Source organism: Triturus cristatus, chromosome 4_1, assembly GCF_964204655.1.
Source record: "Triturus cristatus chromosome 4_1, aTriCri1.1, whole genome shotgun sequence".
In the NCBI taxonomy this organism is placed as follows: domain Eukaryota; kingdom Metazoa; phylum Chordata; class Amphibia; order Caudata; family Salamandridae; genus Triturus; species Triturus cristatus.
This window is the reverse complement of record NC_140585.1, coordinates 912438831-912462949: the sequence shown is the minus strand read 5'-3', so window position 1 is coordinate 912462949 and position 24119 is coordinate 912438831. Positions and strand designations below refer to the sequence as shown.

Sequence of the window (24119 nt, the reverse complement as noted above, 5' to 3'; positions counted from 1 at the left end):
AGAGCGAACTGCTTTCTTGTAAGGCTCTTCGAAGTCAGAGGAAGCATTCAGACTGCACCGTGGGTATTGGCAGTTCAAACCTCTTAACGGTCATCTCCATTAAATTATGGAAACCACCTAGGTCAGCGGGGGGAGAATCAACAGGTGCTGGTGATGGAGAAGCCGGATCAGGAATGAGAGTCATCCCACTCTGTCTGGATCGGTTATTGGGATGTTGCCCTGGTCCTCGTCAGAAGTGTCATCCTGAATGAGAGGCACGATAGGTGGTGCATCCTGGGCCATGGCTGAGGCGGTGGCACTTGAGGGGTAGCAGGTCGAGCAGAAGGTACAGGTGTAACTGGCCTCCAACTGGACCATGTGACACAAATCTCCTCCTGTAGTCCAAAAGCATAGACTGCAAGTCCGCCAGTAAGGAGGACGGCATAGAGACCATCTCCTGTTGGTAGTCTTCCGGATAATCCGAGGAAGGATCATATTGCTGTTTCTCCACATATTCCCCATCCGAATCAGTGTCCTGACACTTGACGTGTAATTGAGGACTATCCGCGTAGCCAAACAGTCCATCATCCTCTTTAGATCCCTCTTCTTTGAGGAGAAGTGCAGGAGATAGAGGAGTCACCCTCCTGGGGGAAGTAATCTCTGGTGTAATCTGGCGTTTTCTGACAGAAATGGTAATTTTTTCCTTTGTCGACTTGACGAAGAAAAAGACGTAGTCAATGGAGCAGTCGTCACCACAGCCGTCGTAGACGTGGCAGCCGTTAACATCTTTTGACGTCAACACCATCGTCGACGACACAGCCACAACCGGCGTCTAAGTCGTCGATGCGAAACCCTCTGTAGACGTAGAAACCACTGTCGACGAGCCCGTCGACAGAATCAGAGTTCAAGGAGAAGACTGAGACTGTACCTTTGATTATTTTGTCGACAGAGTAATAGACAGCATCGATGGAGTAATAGACAGCGTCGTTGACGAACGGACTTTCTTCACAGATTTTACCTCAGAAGTGTGATGAGGGCTTTTTGAAAGTCTTTGGAGCCGCGGAAGGAGAAGATTGAGGAACAGAACTGGATTTCCTCTCAGACATTACTCCCTTTAGCAGTCCTTCCCTTTCCTTTACACCTCAGTGTGGAGAGGTCTTTAAGGCCTTACCAGGACGTCCATCAGAAGGCGAAGGAGAAGCTCTACCCCTTTTCACAGACCTTCTGTAAGATGTAGCAGAGGATGCCTCATCACTGTCACTGGAGACTAGTTCCTTCCTTGACTTAAGCTTCTGGAGCCAGGTCAAAAGACGCCCCTCACGGTCTTGCAGTCTCTTCGTAGAAAAAGTGCGGCATATTTTACAGTCTTCTGCCTTATGGTCTGGGTACAGACAGTAAATACAGTTTTTGTGCGTGTCCTCCACATATAACCTCTTTGTGGCACAAGTTGCACAGGCTTCAAAGAGGGCTTTCTTCTCCTTATCAGACATCATCACACAAAGTCCAAGCAGGTTTGAAGAAAAAACAGGTGAAAAAACAGTACAAGTAAGGTTAACAGCAAAAAACTGAGCAGAGCTCAGTGGAGACTCCCTTGCACAACGTGCGGTAGAAAATCTGAGGCTCTGAGCTTCTCAGGAGGGTTTTAAGGGTTGAGGCTAAGCTGATTTGTTGTTCACTTTATTTGGTCTCTTTTAAAAAAAGAGGTGGATATGTTGCAAAACTAGAATGGGTCTAGGCCTAGTTTCTGTTTTGGTAATGGTTTCTATTGCTATTTTATGTATAGCGGGGACTCCCATTCCGACGGGGAATGATACAAGCATGGGAATCTATGAAAGGGGGGGGGGGGGTTCCAACTTAAATTTGCTCGTGGGACAGCTATATTTTGACCAGATTTTTAAATGTCATTTTAGCATCATTAACTACCCTGATTACTCTAAAACCACGAAAGTGCGAGCATTGAAAAACTGGAGCCGGAGGAGGGGAAGCTAGGGTATTTTTAGTCACACGAGTTAGGCTAGTGGCGCAGCGGCATGCTTACTGGAAAACCAATTAATCTAGTGCCTTGAAGAGAGAGCATTGTACTAAGCAGAATACATTTTACTTACCCGAAGTTGTCGTGGGCAGCCTAACTTAACACGTGAAAAACATAGGTCATTTATCTTAGAATGACATGTGCTGTAGGACAGACTTACACGTGCAAATGCTCATGCATTTTGAAAGAATGCAGATTTTCCACTCATAAAAGGATTTACTCTCGCTGAAATTTTCATTTTAGTAAACCCACTTCATCGGTCGGCGATTTGCTTACATCAATGGGAAAGGTGTTCCCTTTTCATAGTGGGAGAGGACGTGGCATTACTGCAAAAGCTGCCGATTTTGGAACTGAGAACGAAGTTAAAGTCTCGGCGTCTACTGAACGTCATGTGATTCTGGGATATATATATATATATATATATATATATATATATATATATATATATATATATATATATATATATATATAACCTACTGGCGGTCGCCAGTAGGTAGTTATAGTTAGGACCACGTTTCCATAGGAAATCCGCAACATTCTATTTTGAATAACTTTGGCGCCGGTCGACGAATACTCGCGAATATTTCAAAATAGGTGGGGCGCTACGCTCCGCTCCTACCCTGAAAGTCTCGGGGGGATTCGTGAAGCGGGGGCTGAGATAAAAGGGGGGTCCCAAAACGCGTTTTTCCCATGCATTTTTCCATAGGACCTTTAGACACAGCTACAGCCCGAACGGCTGAACAGAATTACTTGAAATTTGGCAAGAGGTAGTCCTCAGGTCAAGGAAGTGCCTTTTGTAGGTTTGGTGTAAATCTGTTCAGTAGATTCTGAGAAAATAGCCTTTAAATCAATATATATATCTGAGCCAGCGTACGGTGCGCTTACGGTGCGCTTACCGTACGCGTACGGTGGCGTGCGCGAGCGCGATTTTGATTCGCTCTTAGCTCTTAGTAAACATTCGAATCGGTCGAAACCAGGAAGCGGCGGCCGCCATTTTCTCTCTCGCTCCCTGAGTTGGGCAGCAAAAACGAACCCCAAAAATGTGTAAAGAGGCAGTTTCATGAGATCCTAACCACCCAGCAGTGATACAGGGGTCCCCAAACCACCCCCAAGCCCAAAAAAAAAAATGTTTTTTTTTCGGAAAATCGCCGATTACGCTTAACGGTAAAAATTTATTAAAAAAAAAAAATTATCCACATTCCCCCCACCCCGTCTGCAAATGGTGCCCGAAGGGCACCATTTGTGCATGGCATATTACAGCTATGAATTTAACAAAGAATACATTTCACAAAGATGCGCATAATATGTCCCCCATGTGCGCACGGTGCGCGAAGCGCATCGTGCGTACATGGCCCATCCCGCTTAACGTGGGCACGCGGTGCGCGCAGCCCACCGCGTGACCACCGTGCGTGCACGGCACTAACTGCGTAAAGTGGGCGCGCGGTGCGCGAAGCGCACCGTGCGCGCACGGAATGAACTGCGTTAACTGGGCGCGCACGCCACGAATGGCGTAAAGTAACTTAGCATTTAAAAAACCGTACAAATTCACTGAAAAAACCATAGGTTTCACACACGTTATAGTTAGGAATTAGCATTAAAAAAACCTTGCAAATTCACTGAAAAAACCATAGGTTTCACACATGTTATAGTTAGCTGTACATTTCACTCGTAAAAAACTAATGAAATTCCCGCGTTATATTTAGTGCAGGCAACTATAACTCACGCGACCGCAATCTTCTGCTGATGACATATGTGTCTTTATGAAAAAAAAATATTTGTAATATATGTATAGCTAAAATTTAATGGAAGAAGACATGGGCAAATAAGTGTCGAAATACAGTATTAGCATCAGCAGAGGATTGCGGTCGCGTGAGTTGTAGTTGCCTGCACTAACTATAACGCGGGAATTTCATTAGTTTTTTACGAGTGAAATGTACAGCTAACTATAACATGTGTGAAACCTATGGTTTTTTCAGTGAATTTGCAAGGTTTTTTTAATGCTAATTCCTAACTATAACGTGTGTGAAACCTATGGTTTTTTCAGTGAATATATATATATATCCAAACTTCTGCAATGTAACTGATGCCCATGTAGAGCACTCAAAAGCCTTCAGGTCACGTTAGCACTTATATAAACTTGTTAAAAAAAAACATGGAATAGGGAAGAAAACACTCAAAATTAGTAGGGTGCATTGGAGGGAAAGCAGTCTTCCATGATAAAATATTATTTTCCATGTGAAAAAATGAAGTTGGCAAGTGCGTTTTCACTGCTTTTTTAGGTTTTCTCATGAGAAGCGTGTGTACATTTTTGCATGAGAAACTGGAATTGACAAATGTTTTGCGGGGTAATGCTTGCAAAGCTAAGTCTAGTGTCCCACTGTAGGTGGAAATTAGAGTATTTTTGTGAATTACGGAAATTAGTAAATCTACACCACTACGATCTTACGAACTTCAGAATGCTAATTTCTTTGAACATGTGGCTCAGAAACTGCATAGTGTAGACTGTAAAACAAACTTAAAACATCACTGTTCAAAGTATCTGCCATAAATTAATGTCTGCATGCAAAGTGTTCATCAAGCAGCTAAACCCACTATGAAGCAGCAGCAGGGCCCATTGTTTGAGCAGTCCTAAAATAGATGGGATGTGAGTTTGTCTGGACTTTGAACTATGGAAGTAGATTGACATTTTTGCAATCAGATTCATGAGTTATTGATATTTTAGCAAGAGATGTTTTAAGTCAGTGTTTTGCAGGTCTGTCTTTTCAGTTTGTGGTTCTACATGAAACTACCGGACGTAGCTTTCAGGCCGATATGGACCCTTCTGACCTCTCAGTAGGATACCCTGACTGTGCCAATCAACAGAGTGACAGAGCAGGAGGGCTCTGGGGCATATACAATACTGAAGTAAAGATAGCGCTTCTATTTCCTGTACTATGTGCAGGCACCTTAGGGGTGGGCGTAACTTATGTAATAATCTTGTAAAATGGCCGTAATGAACACTGGGACGGAGTCATAGGAAGGAATGTAAGCCATGGATCAGAAGATTCCTGTTTGGGTTTGGAGAGTCCTCTGAGGCTAGGTGAGTGCCCTAGACTGCTTTGGATGAACCCATGGAAACTAAACTCCACTTAGAGAGGTCTACTTAAAAAATTACATTTAGAAATACAGCTCCCTCCTAGGAGGTTAGGACTGGAGCTGTGCTTCCGTAGAGCAGCAGGCACTTTAAACATGCCTATTTCAAAGTGGAATACTCTGCTAAAACAGTTTCCATTGATATTAGGCGGAAAATTATTGATTATGAGTAAAGAACAAGTTACTTACCTTCGGTAACGATGTATCTGTAAGAAACATTAGTTTGATTCCTCACCTTAGAATATCCCCAGGCGTCAGACTGGATCCGGAAAGTTTTTTGTAGCAATACCCCTTGCGTGTCGCTAGGCGTCGTCTGCGGCTCCGCGTCCGTCGTTGGCGTCGTGCGCCAGAATAACGTCGGAGTACTTCGACGCCGCCCTCGCGCGCTGACGTCAGTTCTTGTACATAGCTCTCCGCGCCAGGGATGCGGAGCCGTGCAAGAGACCGACGCTGGTGCCAAAAAATCTAGGGCCCTGAAAGGGAGAACCTTAACCCTAGATGTCGGTTCACAGAACGGGGAGGCTGGGTGGGTCGGTGAGGAATCTAACTAACTAATGTTTCTTAAAGATACATCGTTACCGAAGGTAAGTAACTTGTTCATCACAAAGAACCACGTAAGTTAGATTCCTCACCTTAGAATAGATACCCCAGCAATACCAACCCCGGAGGTGGGTCTGCGAACCAAGATCACACCAGAAAGTGCTGGAGAACAGAACGGCCAAAGTGGCCATCTCTCCGGACTTGGCTGTCCAGGCAATAGTGCCTGGCGAACGTGTGCAGTGAAGCCCACGTCGCCGCCTGACAGATATCCTGCAAGGGGACTCCCCGACCCAGGGCGGTTGTCGCCGCTGTGGCCCGGGTGGAATGGGCTCGCAGCCCAACAGGAGGGACCTTTTTCGCAAAAGAATAGCAGAGTTTAATACACAACACGACCCATCGCGAGATGGTATGCTTGTGTACAGCTTTACCCTTCTTCGCACCTACATAGCCAACAAAAAGTTGGTCGTCCACCCGGAACTTTTTTGTGCGGTCCAAATAAAATGACAGCGCACGTTTTGGGTCCAGACGGTGGAGCCTCTTCATCTTTTGAAGGATGCAGAGGCGGAAAGAAGGTGGGCAGCGTGACCGATTGCCTGATGTGAAAGGGAGTCATGACTTTAGGAAGGAAAGAAGGACGGGTCCGGAGGACAACCTTATCATGATGAACCGAAAGGAAGGGTGGCTTAGCTGACAGAGCCTGGAGCTCACTCACCCGCCTAGCGGCGGTGATAGCTACCAGGAAGGCTGTTTTCAGAGTCAGTAGACGAAGAGGACAGTTGTGAAGGGGCTCAAAGGGAGCGCACATCAGAAAAGTAAGAACATGGTTCAAGTCCCACTGAGGCATTACGAATGGAACAGGAGGGAACATATGAGTAATGCCCTTGAGAAAACGTGAGACAACAGGGGACTTGAAAAGAGAAAGCTGATCAGGAAGCCTTAAAGCAGAGATTGCAGCAAGATAACCCTTCAAGGTGCCCAGAGCAGAGCCCTGCTGGGCCAAAGAAAGAAGAAAGAGTAGAACCTCAGAAAGAGGGGCGGAAAGGGGATCCACAGCCTTTGCTGTGCACCATGCCACAAATTTGTTCCACTGGCAGGCGTATACCGTCTTTGTGAAGGGACGCCTGGCTGCCAGAATGACATCTAAGACTTCAGGAGGCAAGTCAAAGGGCATCAACTGCCGCCGCTCAACCTCCACGCATGGAGGTGGAGGCTGGACAGGTTCAGGTGGAGGACCGTCCCCTGCTGCTGCGACAGAAGGTCCTCCTGAAGAGGCAGTCGTATCAGGGGGATCGATGGACATACTGAGTAGCTCAGGATACCAGTACCTTCGTGCCCAATCCGGAGCCACCAAGATGACTTGGGCCCAGTCGCGCCTGATCTTCAGCACTCTGGGCAGAAGTGGTATAGGCGGAAAGGCGTACAACAGACCGCAACTCCACTCGCGACGAAAAGCGTCTCCGAGCGAGTGCCGCCTTGGAAATCCAACGCGCAGAACTGCTGACATTGCGCGTTCTCTTCGGTGGCGAATAGATCTAACCAAGGCTCTCCCCACTGCAGAACGAGACCTTGCGCCACGTCCGAGTTCAGACGCCACTCGTGATCCATCATGCACCGGCGGCTGAGTTCGTCTGCTCTGGCGTTCAGAGAGCCCGCCAGATGTTGAACCACCAGGGTGATGCCCTGATGTTCCAGCCATGTCCAGAGGCGCAGAGACTCCTGACAAAGGGTCCACGACCCCACCCCGCCTTGTTTGTTGCAATACCACATGGCGGTGGTGTTGTCCGTGAACACCTGCACAACACTTCCCCGGACAGAGGGAAGGAAGGCTTTCAGTGCAAGTCGGATCGCCCTCAGCTCCAATAGGTTGATATGGAGCCGAGCCTCCGCCGGAGACCAGAGTCCTCTGATCTCCGCCTCTCCCATATGGCCCCCCCATCCCAGGAGGGACGCATCCGTCACTACATGCTCCGGTTGGGGTAGGGAGAGGGATCTGCCGCTGACCCAATCGCGATTCGTGAGCCACCACTGCAGCTGGTTCGCAGTGCCCTCCGAGATCAGGACATGGTCGGACTGGTTGCCGCGATGCTGGGCCCACTGAAACTTCAGGTCCCACTGCAGAGCCCGCATCTGCCACCTGGCGTGCGGTACCAACAGGATGCAGGAGGCCATCAGCCCCAGTAGCCGCAGCACCAACCTGACCGAAACCCAGGACAAAGGCCGGAAGATGAAAACCAGGGCCTGAATGTCCCGGACCCGCTGTTCCAGCGGATAGACCCGGAACTGCGCCGAATCGAGAACCGCTCCGATGAAAAGGAGCTACTGGGAGGGACTCCGGTGCGACTTCGGCACATTGATGGAGAACCCCAGCGAGTGCAGGAGGTCGGCTGTAGTCTGGAGGTGGGGGACGGCTTGGTGGGGCGAGCCCGCCTTCAACAGCCAGTCGTCGAGATAGGGGAAGACTGGAACCCCTGATCGGCGCAGATGAGCTGCGAGCACCGCCATCACTTTCGTGAACACCCGAGGGGCACTGGTGAGGCCGAAGGGGAGCACGGTGAACTGAAAGTGCTCCTGACCCACCGTGAACCGCAGGTAACGCCGGTGGGTCGGCAGGACGGGGATGTGGAAATAAGCGTCCTGCAAGTCCAACGCTACCATCCAGTCTCCAGGGTCTAGGGCAGCCAGAACCTGAGCTAAAGTGAGCATCTTGAAAAGATCCTTCCGGAGGAAGGTGTTGACGCTCCTGAGGTCCAAGATCGGGCGTAGGCCCCCTTTGCCCTTCTTGGGAACCAGAAAGGAGTGGGAATACCAACCACGACCTACTTCTGGACCAGGAACGCGCTCGACGGCCTCTTTGGCCAAGAGGGCCGAAACTTCCTCTCGTAGAAGATGCAAATGATCCCCCCGACATACGGTGGTTCTGCGGTGGCATGGCTGTAGGGTTCGTCTCGAAGGGGAGGGAGTAGCCCCTTCGGACGATTTGCAGCACCCACCTGTCCGACGTGATGGAGCGCCAGTGGAGCAGGTGATGGCGAACTCTGCCGCCCACTGGCGTGGAATGGGCCTGAAAGCTCGGACGAGGAAAGCTTTGAGGCGGATGCTGCCGGGGTGGATGTGGACTGACCGGCACGTTGACCTCCAGTACCGCCTCGGCGGAATCCACGTCCGCGACCGCGTGCAGGTTGGTTCTGCGGCCGGTGGCTGGGCAGACGTGAGGAGGCGCCCCTTCCTTGGCCACGAAAGGGACGAAAGGCAGAAGTTTGCGGCCGCGGGGCCGAAAGACCCAAGGACTTGGCCGTGGCCCGGGAGTCCTTGAACCGAGCCAGCGCACTGTCCGCCTTCTCACCAAAAAGGCGATTGCCATCAAAAGGGATGTCCATGAGGGAACTCTTGACATCCCCCGAAAATGACATGGACCTCAGCCAGGCGTGACGCCGAAGCGCCACCGTGGTGGAAATCGCCAGACCCAGCGAGTCCGTGGTGTCAAGTCCACACCATATGGCATGCCGCGCTGCATCTCGACCGTCAGCAAGAGCTTGAGCGAGTCGTGTCCGGGCCTCCACCAGACACAAGGGCAGCACGTCCTCCACCGCATCCCACAGAGAGTGGGAATAACGGTCCAACAGGCAAATGGTATTTAAAGACTGCAGTCCCAAACTCAGGGACGAGAACAGTTTCTTGCCAAACTGCTCCAATCTCTTGGATTCCCGATCCGGAGGAGCGGACGGGAAGGAGGATTGGGAGGTTGAGGCCTGGATAACCAGACTCTCGGGGGTGGGGTGTTGGGAGAGGAAACTGGGGTCGCTCGGAGCAGGGTGGTGGCGCCGGGCAACGTTCCGGTCCACAGGAGGAACTGTGGAGGGCTTGGACCAAGTGCCCTGCAGAACGTCTATGAGGGCCACATTAAACTGCAGCAGAGGCTCAGTGGAGCTTGCTGTCGGTTGAAGGACCTCAGTGAGGACGTTAGTCCTCACGGCCACAGCAGGCAACTCCAGCCCGAGGGCTTCGGCCGCCTTGCGCAGCACCACTGAGAAGGCTGCACCCTCCTCCGAGGCCACAGTCGGAGGAGAGATGAAACCAGCGTCTGGGGAGGTATCCAGACAGCTGGCATCCCCCAATTCCTCTGCCCAGTCCTGAGAAAGTTGAGCCTGAGCGGCCATAGGGTCATCATACCCCTCCCAGTCGCCCTCGTCATCCGAACAGGAGGAATGATCGGAGCCGGGCAGTAGATGAAAGGTTCACTAGTCGGCGCTGTGCCGGCGTCGGGCCCGGACCGGGGCTAAACCGGGGAACGACGTCGCCCGGGGACGGCGTCGGAGGTGGAACCGGTGTCGGCGCCGGCGGAGGAGGCGTTGTGAGGTCGACCGGCGCCGACAGAGATCCAGGCCTGGATCCCTCGGGGACCTGCGGCGTCGGGGCCGGAGCCGGAGCAACCGGCACGCGAGGTCACCCAGTCGAGTCCGCGGGGCCCGAAGGCGCACCGGCAGGCGTCGACGGCGGAGCCAGGCCCCTCATGGCCGAGAGGAAGGCACTGACCTCTGCCGGAGTCGCGTCAGTCCCAGGGACCGCCGGGTATGGGGACGGACGTGGCTCCTGCGGCTCCGACGGAGCCGCGGGGGTGGGGGTGGGGCCACCCTGACCCTCGGCCGAGACGCGCGACCCGCGAGGGGAGTCCGAAGAGCGATGTCGTCTCTTGGACTTCCTGGAGTGCTTCGACTTACCCCAAGACCCCGACGAGCGATGACGATGGCTGTGGCTCCGCGATCGGTCCTTGGACCTCCTCCTGGACCGGGACCGAGAGCGACGCGGAGCCGAGTGCCGAAGCTCGAAAAGCTTACAGGACCGCTCCCGCCTAGCTTTCGATGTCTAGGCCTGACAGTCGGGGCACGACTCCGCGTCGTGGTCGGCCCCAAGGCAGTAAAGGCACCGGCGGTGGTGATCTGTCACCGACCTCAGGCGATGACAGGCGTCACAGGCCTTAAAACCAGGCATCCTACCAGCACCAGAGTCGAGTCGATAGAGCAAAAAGAGTCAAAAAGGTAGTCAAAAATTGACTAGGGGTAAGCTCTTCCCGGATCGGCGCTTACTGGCGCGGAAAAACTGACGTCAGCGCGCGAGGGCGGCGTCTAAGTACTCCGACGACATCATTCCGGCGCACGCCGCCAACGACGGACGCGGAGCAGCAGACGACACCTAGCGATGCGCAAGGGGTATTGCTACAAAAAACTTTCCGGATCCAGTCTGACGCCTGGGGATATTCTAAGGTGAGGAATCTAACTAACGTGTTTCTTTCAGATATAAAGTGCCGCAAAAAGTTCGCTAAATTTCTATATTTGTGCCACTAAATTTCCATATTTGTGCCGCTAAAGCCCGGGGGGTCTGAATAGAGAGTAAGGTTCTATCTAACTTTAACCTCTGCCTACCTCTGGGGTCTCCTGGACTCTATACACACTATACCTCATTTTGGTGTAGTATATATAGAGCCAGTTTCCTACAATTGTTTTCCTTTAAAGAGTCGTCGCCACGTCTCTCCATGAGGACAAAAGCAGTCTTGTGGAGTAGGTTCCATGGGTGCCTAGGAAGGCATAGGGGTTTTAAAATCAACAAAGTAGCAGTTTTGCTAAAGGTGCACACTGCAACAATCAACATTAATTTTGACTTGAGATAAGAGTCGAGCTTAATGTAACACGCTGTTTGATACCTTGAAATGCCTACTTTGGTTGTATCCTTCAGGAGTAAGCACAGCTGAGGGGTCGGCGTGTAGCCTTGCATTTTCCAGTTAGGCGGCCAACCCTTTCCACAATAAAAACTAATGTTGCGCTTGTTTTTATGTCAGGACATGTCAAGTACATGTCCTGCCTTTGTCATATGTTGCACCCTGCCTTACGAACTCTGAAGACCTACCAGAGGGGTGACTTACACAATTAAAAGAGCTGAATCACTGAAGCGCCAGCTAATGAGATTACGGTTCGGTCTAATTCCACTATTGGCATGGAAGTATGGCCGAGGGTACAAGGAAGTTTCAGCCACTCAGTGCCTACTGCGGGGGAAATGAGGAGACACTAGTCCATATCCTGTGTATTTGTGAGAAACTGCGTCCAAGAAGAATTTACTGGCTTCGCCCAATTTGGCGTATTTTAAACATGCAACATGTCAAGAAGCCTTGTTGAAGTGTTTGAAAGGCAACTCAGTTCAATTAGCCGTACACTTCATGAAACATATGACAGCTGTAAAAGCCATGAACTAGGAGAATACCAAAGAACTATAATGCACTGAACTGTTGTAAGAAACTGGCTCTATATATACTGCACCAAAGTGAGGTACAGAGTTCAAGAGTCTCCAGAGGTAGGCAGAGGTTAACGTCAGATAGAACCTTACTCTCTAAAGAGATACCTTGGTCGAGCAGTATGGCAGTATCAGAGGACAGTGATAAGCATTTGATCTACACACAGTCAGCAAATGAATTCACACACTCTAGAACTGAACTCTAGGCCAATTGTTTTTGTATAAAAAGATATACTGTCATTTTATTAGAACCAAGCAAGCCTGATACAGTTAAGCATTCAATTATTTTCAGTAATAAGTTACTTGTTGTCAACAGGTTTAAAAAGCAATGAAGATTGTACTTGATTTGATTTACAGGGGATGCAGTAGGTTGCAATACTTGGTAAATACAGTACTTTGAAATAGATGGCTTTTTAAAGAAAATGCAGGTAAAATTACTTTTGCGTCACTCTTGTAATCCAATGCTGGACTCCTAGGTTCAGCACTGGGACATCTACTTAAAACAGTTAAGTAATTATGTTTTTGTAGTTTGTACGATTTTTAAAGAATATTCTTGTATTTCAAAAGTTGACACTTAGAAGCTTTTCCACAAAGAACCCCCAATGTTATCCTATGGAAGGCAATTCAATTCACAGGTAAGTTACTTTTTAGTTACTTTTCTTACGCCGTGCTGGACAACTGGGTTCAGCAAAGGGACCTTTCCTGCAAACAGTTGAGAAAATTCGTTTAGGTTTTTTGTGCGATTTTAAATGAATATTCGTAGTTTCCAAAGTCGAAACTTTTTGGGAGAAAAATTGTCAATGTTATCCTATGAGGAAAATCAGGTTATCGGTTTCTAGGTAAGTCTTCGGTCTTTGAAGTTAGGGTTCTGGGGCAAGACTCAGGGGTCTACCAGGGTTAGTTATGCACTGTTATTGCACCATCAGCGGCACTGCGGCGGCCGGGTGCAGTGTTGAGGCCCAATGTTATCCTATGGAGGATAGGGGGGCACCAGTTGGTGGCTGCTGGCAAGCAGGGGACGGGGTTGTGGGAGCCAAGCTCCTAGGGTTAAGCTCAGGGCAAGTTGGGGTTCAGGTTAGCATCAAAGGGGCACCCTCAGCGGCACTAGGGCGGCCAGGTGCAGGGTACTGTTTTGAGGTCGGGTGCCCTGTTGATTTCAATGGAGATTCTACGGGACAAAAACACTGCAGGCTCGGAGACCAGGATCTTCCAGGAGTGACCACCACTTCGAGGGGTAATTTGGGATGTTGAGGGTTGGTTAGGCACCGCTGGGTTGGACACACAAGGCCGTGGAGCATCGGGGTGCAGGGGTGCCTTGGGACGTCGGATTCTCTGGTCGCGGTGGGGGGAGGGTCCTCTGAATTGAGGCTGCAGGCGTCATCTGGAGGCTTGAGGCAGGTCAGGGGTCGCTGGATCCCAGGTCAGGATCTCCGGGGGGGGGGGGGAGGGGGCCTCCCCGTGGTGTTTTTCCACTCAAGCTCGGGCCGGGCTCAGCAGGTGCAGAGTGTGCTGAATTCGCGGTTTCTGGCTGGCACCAGAATCTGCAGTTCAAACATGTCCGGTGTTTACGGGAGAAGCAGCTTGGAGAGTTAATGCAGGAAGGTCCTCCGGAGTTTTTGAGGTTACTGGACATGCCGGGGTTTTGCAGGAGCAGGTTCGAGGGAAGACACGCCTGTAGGGCTGGGGTCAAGTCACTGCACGTCGTCCTCTTGTTAGCTCTGCACGGCTTCTCGTCCTTTTCATGTGGTTGCTGGATCTGAGGAAGGAAGGTTCACGGTGCCTCTAAATACTAAATTTAGGGGTGTTACAGGTAGATAAAGGGCCGGGACCAATGGGTCCCTTCCCTGGGGTGGGTACACCCCCTATTCTACCACTCTCCAGGGGGGGGTAGGGCAGGAGCCTGTCCCTGGTTGGCTGGGTCCCCCCATCCTCAAGATGGCGGGGACTCTGGGTTGTGCTTCACCTCGCCTCCCCCACCTGAGGGGTGGAGTTGGCAGAGGTGGGAACACCTCTTTTCCTCAGTTGTTTTCCCCGCCAGTTCCCTGCCCAAAGAGGGGGGTAGAATCAGTGGGAATCAGTTGCTAAAAGCAGCAAATGGTGTGGAGAGGCTCATAAAGGCGGCAGGCCTTTGAAGTCTCTCCTTCGTGAACCCTGCCCATCCTGAGGTAGGAGGCTTGGCACCTCGTCCCAGGATGTGCATTGTTTGGGCCCCCGAGAGCAGTGAGCTCTCTACCCAGGGGTCCAGAAACATGTCTGGTGGTGGCAGCCTAAGCAGCCACTCAGTCAGGTCACTAGTGGTGGGTCGATTTTTATGGGACATCTCTAAGATGCCCTCTGTTGTGCATTTTACATTAAATCCCACACTGGCATCAGTGTGGGTTTAATGTGCTGAGAAGTTTGATACCAAACTTCCCAGTCTTCAGTGTAGCCATTATGGTGCTGTGGAGTTCGTGATGACAAACTCCCAGCACCATATACTCTTAATGGCAGCACTGCACTTACAGTGCCGAGGAATGGACTTGTGCACTGTAGGGGTACACGGCTCATGCACCTGTGCCCTCACCACTGGCATAGGGCACCCAGCTAGAGGGGTGACTGATGTATGCCAGGGCAGTAATTTGTGGGCATGTCACACAGGGATGTGTGCCATGTTGACTTCACTTTTTTCTGCACCAAGGCACTCAGTCCGCAAAGGCAGTGTGTGAGTGTCAGGGTACAGGGCCTCTGAGGGTGGCGCAATAAGTGCTGCAGTTCTTAGAGGCCTTCTCTGGTCACAGTGCCCTGGGTACCTGTGGTACCATTTACCAGGGGCTGACATGTGGCCAGAGATGCCAATTGGGTTTGTTTTTGAAGAAAGAACAGAGGCCCTGGGAACCTGATTGGCAGGGACCCAGGGCACACCAAGAAAAATTGCATCAGTAGTCTGTTAAAAAGTGAGGGGGTTACTGCAACAGAAACCCACTTTCCTACAACTGTGTCTACGGCTCCATTTCTCTCACCTTTTTTAAAAAATTGATTAATTGTTGCTCTAATTTTTAATTTAAGAATACCAGAACCATAAATTGCCTTATGCTTTTACATATTGTCAGAAACCATGCACATTATATTTTGATTTTAGCTCAACATGATTGCAATAATTTTAATTGTGCAATAAAAATCATCTTTTAGTACACACGTCCAGGGGACGCGGTGGCTTTGCCACTGCTTTCAATGGCAAAGTCGGACTACCAGTGCACAACTGCTCTACCAATCTGCAGTGGCAGACTGAGGGACATGTTTTACTTGGTGGATCTCCAGCGTGGCACAATCAGTGTAGCAAGCACTGGAGTACCCATTTAACTTACATGCCGTGGGTACCAGGGTGCCATTTACTGGGTACTTACAGGTTAGTTAGCCATTTTTAATTGGGTAAAGCCAATCAGACACATTTTAAGTCTGGTTAGCAGGCCTCCATGCTCCCTCAGAGTAGAAAAACAGCAGCAGCATTAAAAAAACTTTGGGGTGACCATACGAAAAAAGTAATTTCCTTTCACAAGTATAATAAATATACACCTGTAACTAAATCCACATGCAGTGTTGGTAAGTTGTGCCAAAGTTGGTTAACACATTCCAGCCTTGCGGCTGTGAAGGAGCACCTATTCATAAGTAGTGAAAATATGGATTTTAATGATTTCCACTGGGTCATCACCCGACTAATGTTAAACACTTTATATTTGCAGCAGGGTATGCTATTGATAAAGAAATGGGAAAATATTCAGAAACAATCTTCTGAAAGAATTAGAGAGGATGACAGAGAAATAATAAAAGTTACATTGAAAGTTATTTATGGCATGCAAACATTCTCCAAATTAGTGCACGCAATAAGCACTGTAATGTCATCTGCACTTGACCTTAAAAAAAAAGTTAAGACTTGAGCCTTTTACAACATTTACAGGCTCAGCTGCAAGTTACTACACAGCTACCTTGAGCACTACAGACACTTAAGTCTAACAAGGTACCGAGGCAACTAAAACACTGCCATATTTGAATCTTGTAATATGACACAAAGAACCATGGCTAAATAAGAAGCCACCTGTACCCTATTAAGTATGGAAGAATTAGAAAATGGCCTGTTCTCCTTAGCAGAAGACCAACATATCACCTGTCCTACAAGGAGTAACTTTCCTGCCTATCACAACCTTCCACTTTCACGATTGCCAGAAGTACAAGTCCACAGATTGGTATGGAAAAAAAGCATGAATCCTTTCTCAACCACATATGTAGTTACTGATTGAATTCTACTGCTACAAAGAAGACAACCCGGCATTTATAAGTACCGCTGGATGTTCCAATTCTTTAGTTCACATGCTTCTCTGTGATTCCATTACTCTCCACAGGTGCTAACCCTGTGAAGCCAGGATTAAGCTGCATGGTTTTAGCTGCGCCGCTCTCATCTATTCCAGCATACTACACACTCCTGAAGTATGGATCTTTGTTAATTACAAATCAAACATGCTGTCGAATGGCCATCAGCAAACCATATTTAAAACTGTATTTGAACCTCTAAAATATTTTAGTAGAGCCTTGTATCTATCCCCAGAAGAGTTCCTAAAAATGTTCGCCCAAAACAGGCACGTATAATAGGTGGATTGATAAGTTAAACCAACTTGTTGCGATGTCAATGCAGAAACTTTTGACTAGCAACAGCCGGCCTCGTGTCAGAGAAAATTAAAAACTACTGCAAACCTAGTGTCCTAATGATTTTGCAGATTTTTTGCACATGATATGCTATTCGTCAAACACAACTAGCATTATGCATCGCTTCAAAAGTATTGGCTCTAGCATACCGACTGGCTTTAAGACTCTTTTGGACTTACTACATTAGTCCATTCATTGTTCTTAAGTTTGCTTGGCAGCTAACCAACAATTATTTTGCTTGGTGGATATGACACTCCTCTTACTTAAATAAAAACCAGATTCAACAGACATGAATTTCGGTTATCCAAAGGCAAAGCAGAGTTGTGAAAACTCGATATTCTACAGTGTATCAGAATAGCCGACTGTCTTCATTGATAACTAAATTAGGCACATCAATAGAGGGTCATCAAAAAAAAGGGGAGCAATAGAGGGAAAAAACCAGGTCGTCCCCCACTCACTAAACCACACAAAAAATGACCTAATTATAAAAGAACACTGTGCACTTTCAGAATACCCGGGGGAGTCTTGATCTATCTCTGCCAAGGGCTGGCTCCACCAAATTGCCAGTCATGTCAAGTTCCAAGTGTTCTATATTCTCACCGGACATCTAATATCAAACAAAACCAGAAAAAAGGTGCCATACCCACAAACCACTGCCCTGGCATACATCAGTCACCCCTCTAACTGTGTGCCCTATGCCAGTGGTGAGGGTACAGGTGCATGAGCCCTGTATCCCTACAGCGCCTAAGTCCATTCTTAGACATTGTAAGTGCAGTGCTGCCATTAAGAGTATATGGTGCTGGGAGGTTGTCATTACGAACTCTACAGCACCATAATGGCTACACTGAAGACTGGGAAGTTTGGTATCAAACTTATCAGCACATTAAACCCACACTGATGCCAGTGTGGGATTTAATGTACAATGAACCACAGAGGAAATGTCCCCGCATAGTATCCTGGTATACTACACTGAGTAAGAAAAGTAATCTAAAAGTAACTTACCTGGTATTTTACTGAAATACCCATTCAAGTCTATGTACTGTATTTACAAAGCATTGCATTTCTCTGAAACAATACTGTAAGTCATAAAGTGCACATACCATTACAATCCAAACTGTATATTTACTGCAAAGTACTTATTACTTACCTGTGCCAGGCTTCCTTGGTTCTAGGAAATAAAATAACTAAAAGAATATTTTCATTTAAAAACAATTGGTCTGAAATTCAGTCCGAGTGTGTGAATTTATTTGCTGACTGTGTGTGTACAACAAATGCTTAACACTGTCCTCTGAAAAAGTCTTACAGCTCGATCACACAACCACAAATAGAGAGTGAGGTGCTATCTATTTTTACCTCTGCCTACCTTTGGGGGTTCCACTGGACTCTGAACACCATACCTCACTTTGGTATAGTTTATACAGAGCCAGCTTCCTACAACGCACAGTCTCCATTAGTGAACATTGGGCCCAAACTCAAGATTTGACCTCTCCGCCCAGCCACCAGTGTGCCACTGGTGGCGCAGTACTTGTGATTACCTTAACCTTGCCTTCTGCTGACCTCAAACACAGAAGACTGTAAGTTGTGTATTTACCTGCAAATCTGCATTATTGTTTTCCTCCCAAAGGTTAACATTGCAAAGACTGACAATTTGTGGTCTGTAAGAAAGTGCCCTCTTTTAGCATGTTGCCTCCACTGTTTGCCAAACTGTGGACATACTTTGACTTAGTGTGCCCTGGGTTCCTGCCAACCAGGTACCCAGTGCCTATGTTCTTTCCCTAAACTGCACTGATACAAAACCCAATTGGCACTCTCTGGACACGTCAGTCACTTGTAAATGGTACCATAGGTACACAAAGGGCACTGTGTCAAGGGAAGGTCTTTAAGGACCGCAGCACTTATTGTGCCATCATTAGAGGCCCTGTACCTTTACACACACTGTAGGAAGCTGCCTATGTGTATACTACACCAAAGTGAGGTATACTATGCACAGTCCAGTGGAACCCCAAAGGTAGGCAGAGGTAAAAGTAGATAACACCTTACTCTCAATTAGTGGTAGTGTGGGTGAAGTATAAGGCTATCAGATGGTAGTGTTAAGCATTTTTTGTACACACTCAGGCAGCAAATGATGTCACACACTCAGACTGAACTGAGACCAATTTGATTGTACAAAAATGATTTAGTTATATTTATTTACTATAACCAAGCAAGCCTGGTACAATTAGGTGTAAATGGTTCTTTACAAGGCAAGTTGAACATTGCAAGCAGGCTGAATGAAAATTACTTTGTTACAGGTTACAGTCTTTTTCGGTTCCGGCTTGGAAGCTTTCGGTTCGGCGCCATGTTTGTGCTTCGGCGTCGAAGTTCCGCTTGGAGCTGAAGCGGAAGATGTTGAAGGTCAGGGCTGGTAGGTGCTGAGGGTGTTGATGCGGAAGGCTTCGGCTGGCGTTTCGGAGCCGAGCCGGAGGGCAGGGCTTACGAGTCAGTTGTTCGGTGCAGACTATGGCCTTGAACCGGTGGTGGTTCGAACACCTCTTTTTCTATAGGTGTTGGCTGTTTTTTATGGCATTCCACCCGGAGCCGACGGGCAAGAGACAGTAAGCCCTTCTTCGATTTCAGTCCATGATTTCAAAGTCATTCATGCTTGAATTCTGGACAGCAGTCGACAGAGACTGCTTCCTCCTCCGCTACAAAAGCCTGTGGGTGTTCTCCTACAATGTTTCTGAAGAGGTCGGGAGTGTCGGTGACCCCCTGCTACATTTCGAGCCAGTGTGCTTGTCGATCCCTGAGAGACTTTTTGGAGCAGAAAGCTTGACAGGCCTTGCATTCTGCTTCCCTGTGTTCCAGTGACAAACACAGGATAGACCTGATGGGAGTTGGTCTGTGGGTATTTCGCATGGCAGCAGGGGCAGAAACGGAAAGGCTCCTGTTTCATCACCATGCTGTTTGTTGTGGACCTGATGGAGAGTACTTTTGAAGGCCTTGAAAGGCGAGACACTAGAGGGGCCACAGTAGAAGTGCATCGATAGAAAGGGCAATTGTCCCTCAATACGCAGTGGTAACAAAATCGAAAACAATACCGGTGCAAGTTAGTGTGGATTGGGAACCCGAAAGATCTGTATGGTCTCGACTTGTAGCACAAGCACACACGTCCGAAACAAATGGTGGAGCGAAAACAACCTAACAATGGAGTCGATGCCCATGCGCAGTACCACCAAGAGGAGGAGTAACTCGATCTTGTGAATCGAAAGACTACTTCAAAGAGAAAATTGCACACATCCGGATCCAACACTAGATGGCAGAAGTAGAAAAAATATGTGTACCTACAACTAAGCATGCCTGGAAAAGACTGATGCTGCTTTTTGAAATAAAATAAAGTGTGCCAAAAGGAACGTTTCTACCTTTTCTATTTTATTTGTCCTATTTTTATCTTTTGCACCCAGCATCAGAGAGAAATTAAATGCTTTGCCCGGTTTGCCTTTTTGTTTTTTCAATACACATACGTGAATTCGCTTTTTATATGTGTTATTTATTTATCCACAAAGAAATTATTTTAATTTATTATTGATGCTATAAATGTCGTAAAATGCAGTTATCTTAATTAGCAATCCTCCGATGTCGTGAACGACGTGACCGTTTATGCTGCTTCTATTTTTATCCTATAACCTCTTTCAGAGTCCTATCTCTATTTGGAAAGTGTGAAGTTCTAAGATGTGCAGAAATGCCGACATCATGTCTGCTTACTATCTTCACTACTTTTTATTGTTTTCAATTATGGACACTGCCATAATACCATAGGCACATACAATACAGTAGCTGACTTTTTTATTAATAGGAGAATACAATCAATATGTTAATCAGGCCACACATTTATCAACATGATGTTTAGTTCTGTTGCTACTTCACTGTCTTGAAGAGCAGCTTTGTTTTATATATTTAAAGATAAGATCGGCAATCGGATACTATAAAAACCTAGGTATCTGACCATAAACGAGAGGGACTTAGCAATAGGACCATCAAGCCAGAGGTAATCCCAGTTTGCAGCATCAGTCAGGGTCCACGCCTGGAGCAGTGCAGATAAATAGCCTTCAACTTAACACCATTTGTCGTTTTCCTGACAAAACTGCAATACAGAGTGGAGCGGAGTTGCTATATTTCTAGAGAAAACAGGTATGTTTTGCGATCTATCTGAAATTTGATACACAAGCTTGCAATTTAGTGCGTCTGCTAAACTTTAGCATCGAGCCTAGAAATAAATTATGGTATTAGGAAGCAGCTAAGCAAGTTAGAAATGTTCTTGCCGTTTTCGCCGAGCATGACATGCATTGCTACATTTCTGTTTTTATTCTGTGTGGTTGCCAATCATACTTTAATCATTCAACTAGGATTTAAAACATGTTAAAGTACCTCTCCTGTTACTCAGTGCTATCTTGAGTGTTTTTTTCACGTTTCCGGCTGTATTCCTGAACTAATCTTGTGGGACTCATCATTAGCAAAAACACTTCCTCAGCAGTATTGTTCAGCATGATGTGTATGGGTTGCAGTCCAATTGGAATTCTAATTTGTATTGATGCATTGACTGAATTCTTACCCCCCAGGGGTTAAAAATCCTATCCCTGCAGGTTTCTTGCGGAATTTCCTCATACAACGCATCACAAGATATGGGAATGTTAGAAAGCCAGACAATGTCCGGTGAAGTTCAAATAAAGTACTTACCACATCACAAGGGAACAACATACTAGACCTAGCTGTGAAGGCAAAGGAGTTCAACAGTGGACTGTAGTTGCTGGAAACTACAGTCATGCTCACCTGAGAAAAGCATTCCATGGACCCTACTAAAAAGATCAGATCTTTCACTAGGTCAGACACTCTCATCCGAAACTCGCCAAAGTCATCAGTTTCTTCCGGCACACCCTCCTGAAGAAAAAAAAAGGTTCTTTTAAGCAGTAAGGGAAGACTCCATCTTAACAAATTCACTTCTCAAGCACACTTCTTAGCTTTAAACTGCTCACCAGTTCTCAACTACAACCCTCACATTTTTCAGTCATAGGATCCTTTTGGTCACTTAATTCTGTGCAACTTAAAATGAATTCCTCAAACAGTTTTAATTTTTCTTGCCTTGTCCCACCTATACTACTTCAAAGTCCACTTTCCAAACTACCCAATTCATAAATCTAGACAATACAAGAGAGCCCTTTTCAACTTTGCTTTGGATCACCTGCAGTTGAAAAAAAAAGAATAAACTTTACCTAAGCTGGGCTAATATCCAGACATTAGTGAATAATAGGAAATCACAAAACAATGTCCACAAAGATTAGTAATACAATGGGCCAATAAACCCATTTAAATAATTCACGAATGAAACACTAATCTTTAAAAGATTCAGCTGAAATTTTTTGCAGCACAGTAACCCCTGATAAGTAACGAATATTTTAAAGCTAACGATCCATTACAAAACATGAAAACATTCCCTCAAATGATTGTATTACAGACCGTAAATCGTCAGTTGGGTCCAATTTTGCACTAGATGCATTGAACCACTTGTCAATCGGCCAGAAAACTTATCAGTCCAACTCCAACTTTCTTGCTTATGAGCCCCTCACACAGAACCCTTTCCGAAACCTTTCCTCAATCAGACAAGTTCATACAAAAACATATTTGCCTTACATGATCTGGGTCAAGCTGGCAGTGCCTTGCAAGTGCATGGAGAAGTCTCTGGATATAGGGCTTAAAGATATTGTGCATCGCAGGATCATTCAGTTTGTAAAGATTCTCTCCCAGTCTGTACCAGAAGTTAAAAGAAATTTCTACTACCTGTATAGACAGAAGAGAAAAAACTATTTAGCAGTTGGGTAATGGTTGGCAAAGAGACGACCAAGAGTTCACTTAAGTACCACAAAATCACAGAACAATATGACCAACTACTCAAAGATTACATTCTGAAGTAGGTAGTGTGTGAAAATAAGTTTTGCCTGATCTCTCTGCTCTTCTAGAAAGAAAATCACCCACATGATACTATTGCTAAAGTAATTCAGTAGGCTAATATTTTGTTTTGTTAGCAGCATGTGGGGTTCTGCTTTGCCTTGTTTCTTCCAGTCTCCAAGTGAATCAGACCTAGACTTGTTAGCAACACAATATGGAGCACTAAGTGATTGCTGTGAAATGCATAAGAACCCAGAGTGAATGGACTGTAAGACAAGAAGAAAAAGATTACTTACCTAGAATTACAGTTCATAGTTGGTATCTATAAGACTCACATGCTTTTATCTTTCCTTGTCGAAGTAGGAGTCTCAAGGTAACAGAAAAAGAAAGGGGGGTGTTAATTATAACAGGGTATGGAATGGCGCTTGCCAGGTAGAGTTAGCATAAACGAGGACAATGAATGCGGTGCTGCAGGTGAGGGAAAACACCCTAAACCCTCAATTCTGCACCAAGGTCTGACTATTAACAGCAGCAAGTCTCGTGCACATGCATATGAGTGGATCATTAAGACAGTAGTTATCGTTATCAAGGATGAAGACACTGGTGTCCTTTCCTGGAATGTTGATTTTTAATGGAGTATTGCTTCACGAGCCAGCTAACACGTGTTTCGTCAATGGGGTGTAAAACCCTAGACTTTTTCAGGGCTGTAACGGAGTAGAAAGAATCGGGGACCTCACAAGGGTGTCTCAGTATCCGGTGAAACACAGTCCCGAAGTTACGAGAGACAGGGCTTACTCGCCGAAACTTCTTTTCACAGCGGATGGTACAGTCTTAGCTTGTTTTAGCCATCAAGAGGCTTTTTGCAACTCAGGAAGGATAGGAACTTGGCTTACAATGCCAGGAGAGAGACTCATCACCAAGATTTAAATTATATTATTACCTTACTCTTAAGATACGCTGAGCATCCAATAGATGAAATTTACTACATCACAGACTAATATTAGGCCCCACTGGGTCGAAATTATCACCAGTTGTGATGTCCATGATTCTTTCTACTCCGTTACAGCCCTGAAGAAAAAGGGTTTTACACCGCATTGACAAAAACACGTGTTAGCTGGCTCATAAAGCAATACACCATTAAAAATCAACATTCCAATAAGGGACACCATTGTCTTCATCCTTGATAACGATAGCTTCTCTGTATTGTTTATCCACTCATATGCGCTTGCCTAACAGTTGTCCACCTTTCATACACTCTTTCTTTCGGGGCTTATCTGCGCCAAACTGCAGGTTCAGCCCCTCTAGGTTCCTTGGATGAGGTCTGGCACAGGAGGCTCCTTTTTTAGCCAAAGAATAGCATATTTTGATACACATATATGGTTTGCTTGTGTACGGACAGTCCTTTCTTGGCACCTACGTAGCCGACAAAAAGTTGTTCATCCACCCAGAACTGTTTTGCGCGATCCAGAGAGAATGAAAGCGCACGTTTTGAGAACAGACGGTGGAGCATCTTTTCCTCTTTGGAAGGACGCGGAAAGAAGGTGGGCAAAGTGATGGT

The 24119-nt window shown here is 47.1% G+C and overlaps 1 protein-coding gene across 3 annotated transcripts in view; it reads right to left on the bottom strand.

Moving 5' to 3' along the window:
• The window catches only part of TNPO3 (transportin 3), a 1119313-nt gene that overhangs the window by 700026 nt on the left and 395168 nt on the right, over positions 1-24119 (bottom strand). For all 3 annotated transcript variants that reach the window (XM_085653697.1, XM_085653695.1, XM_085653696.1), the window contains exons 8-9: positions 22307-22453; positions 21449-21556 (exon numbers count right to left, since the gene is read on the bottom strand). In XM_085653697.1, the coding sequence (XP_085509823.1) occupies positions 21449-21556; positions 22307-22453 (255 nt within the window). The remainder of the gene's footprint in view (positions 1-21448; positions 21557-22306; positions 22454-24119) is intronic.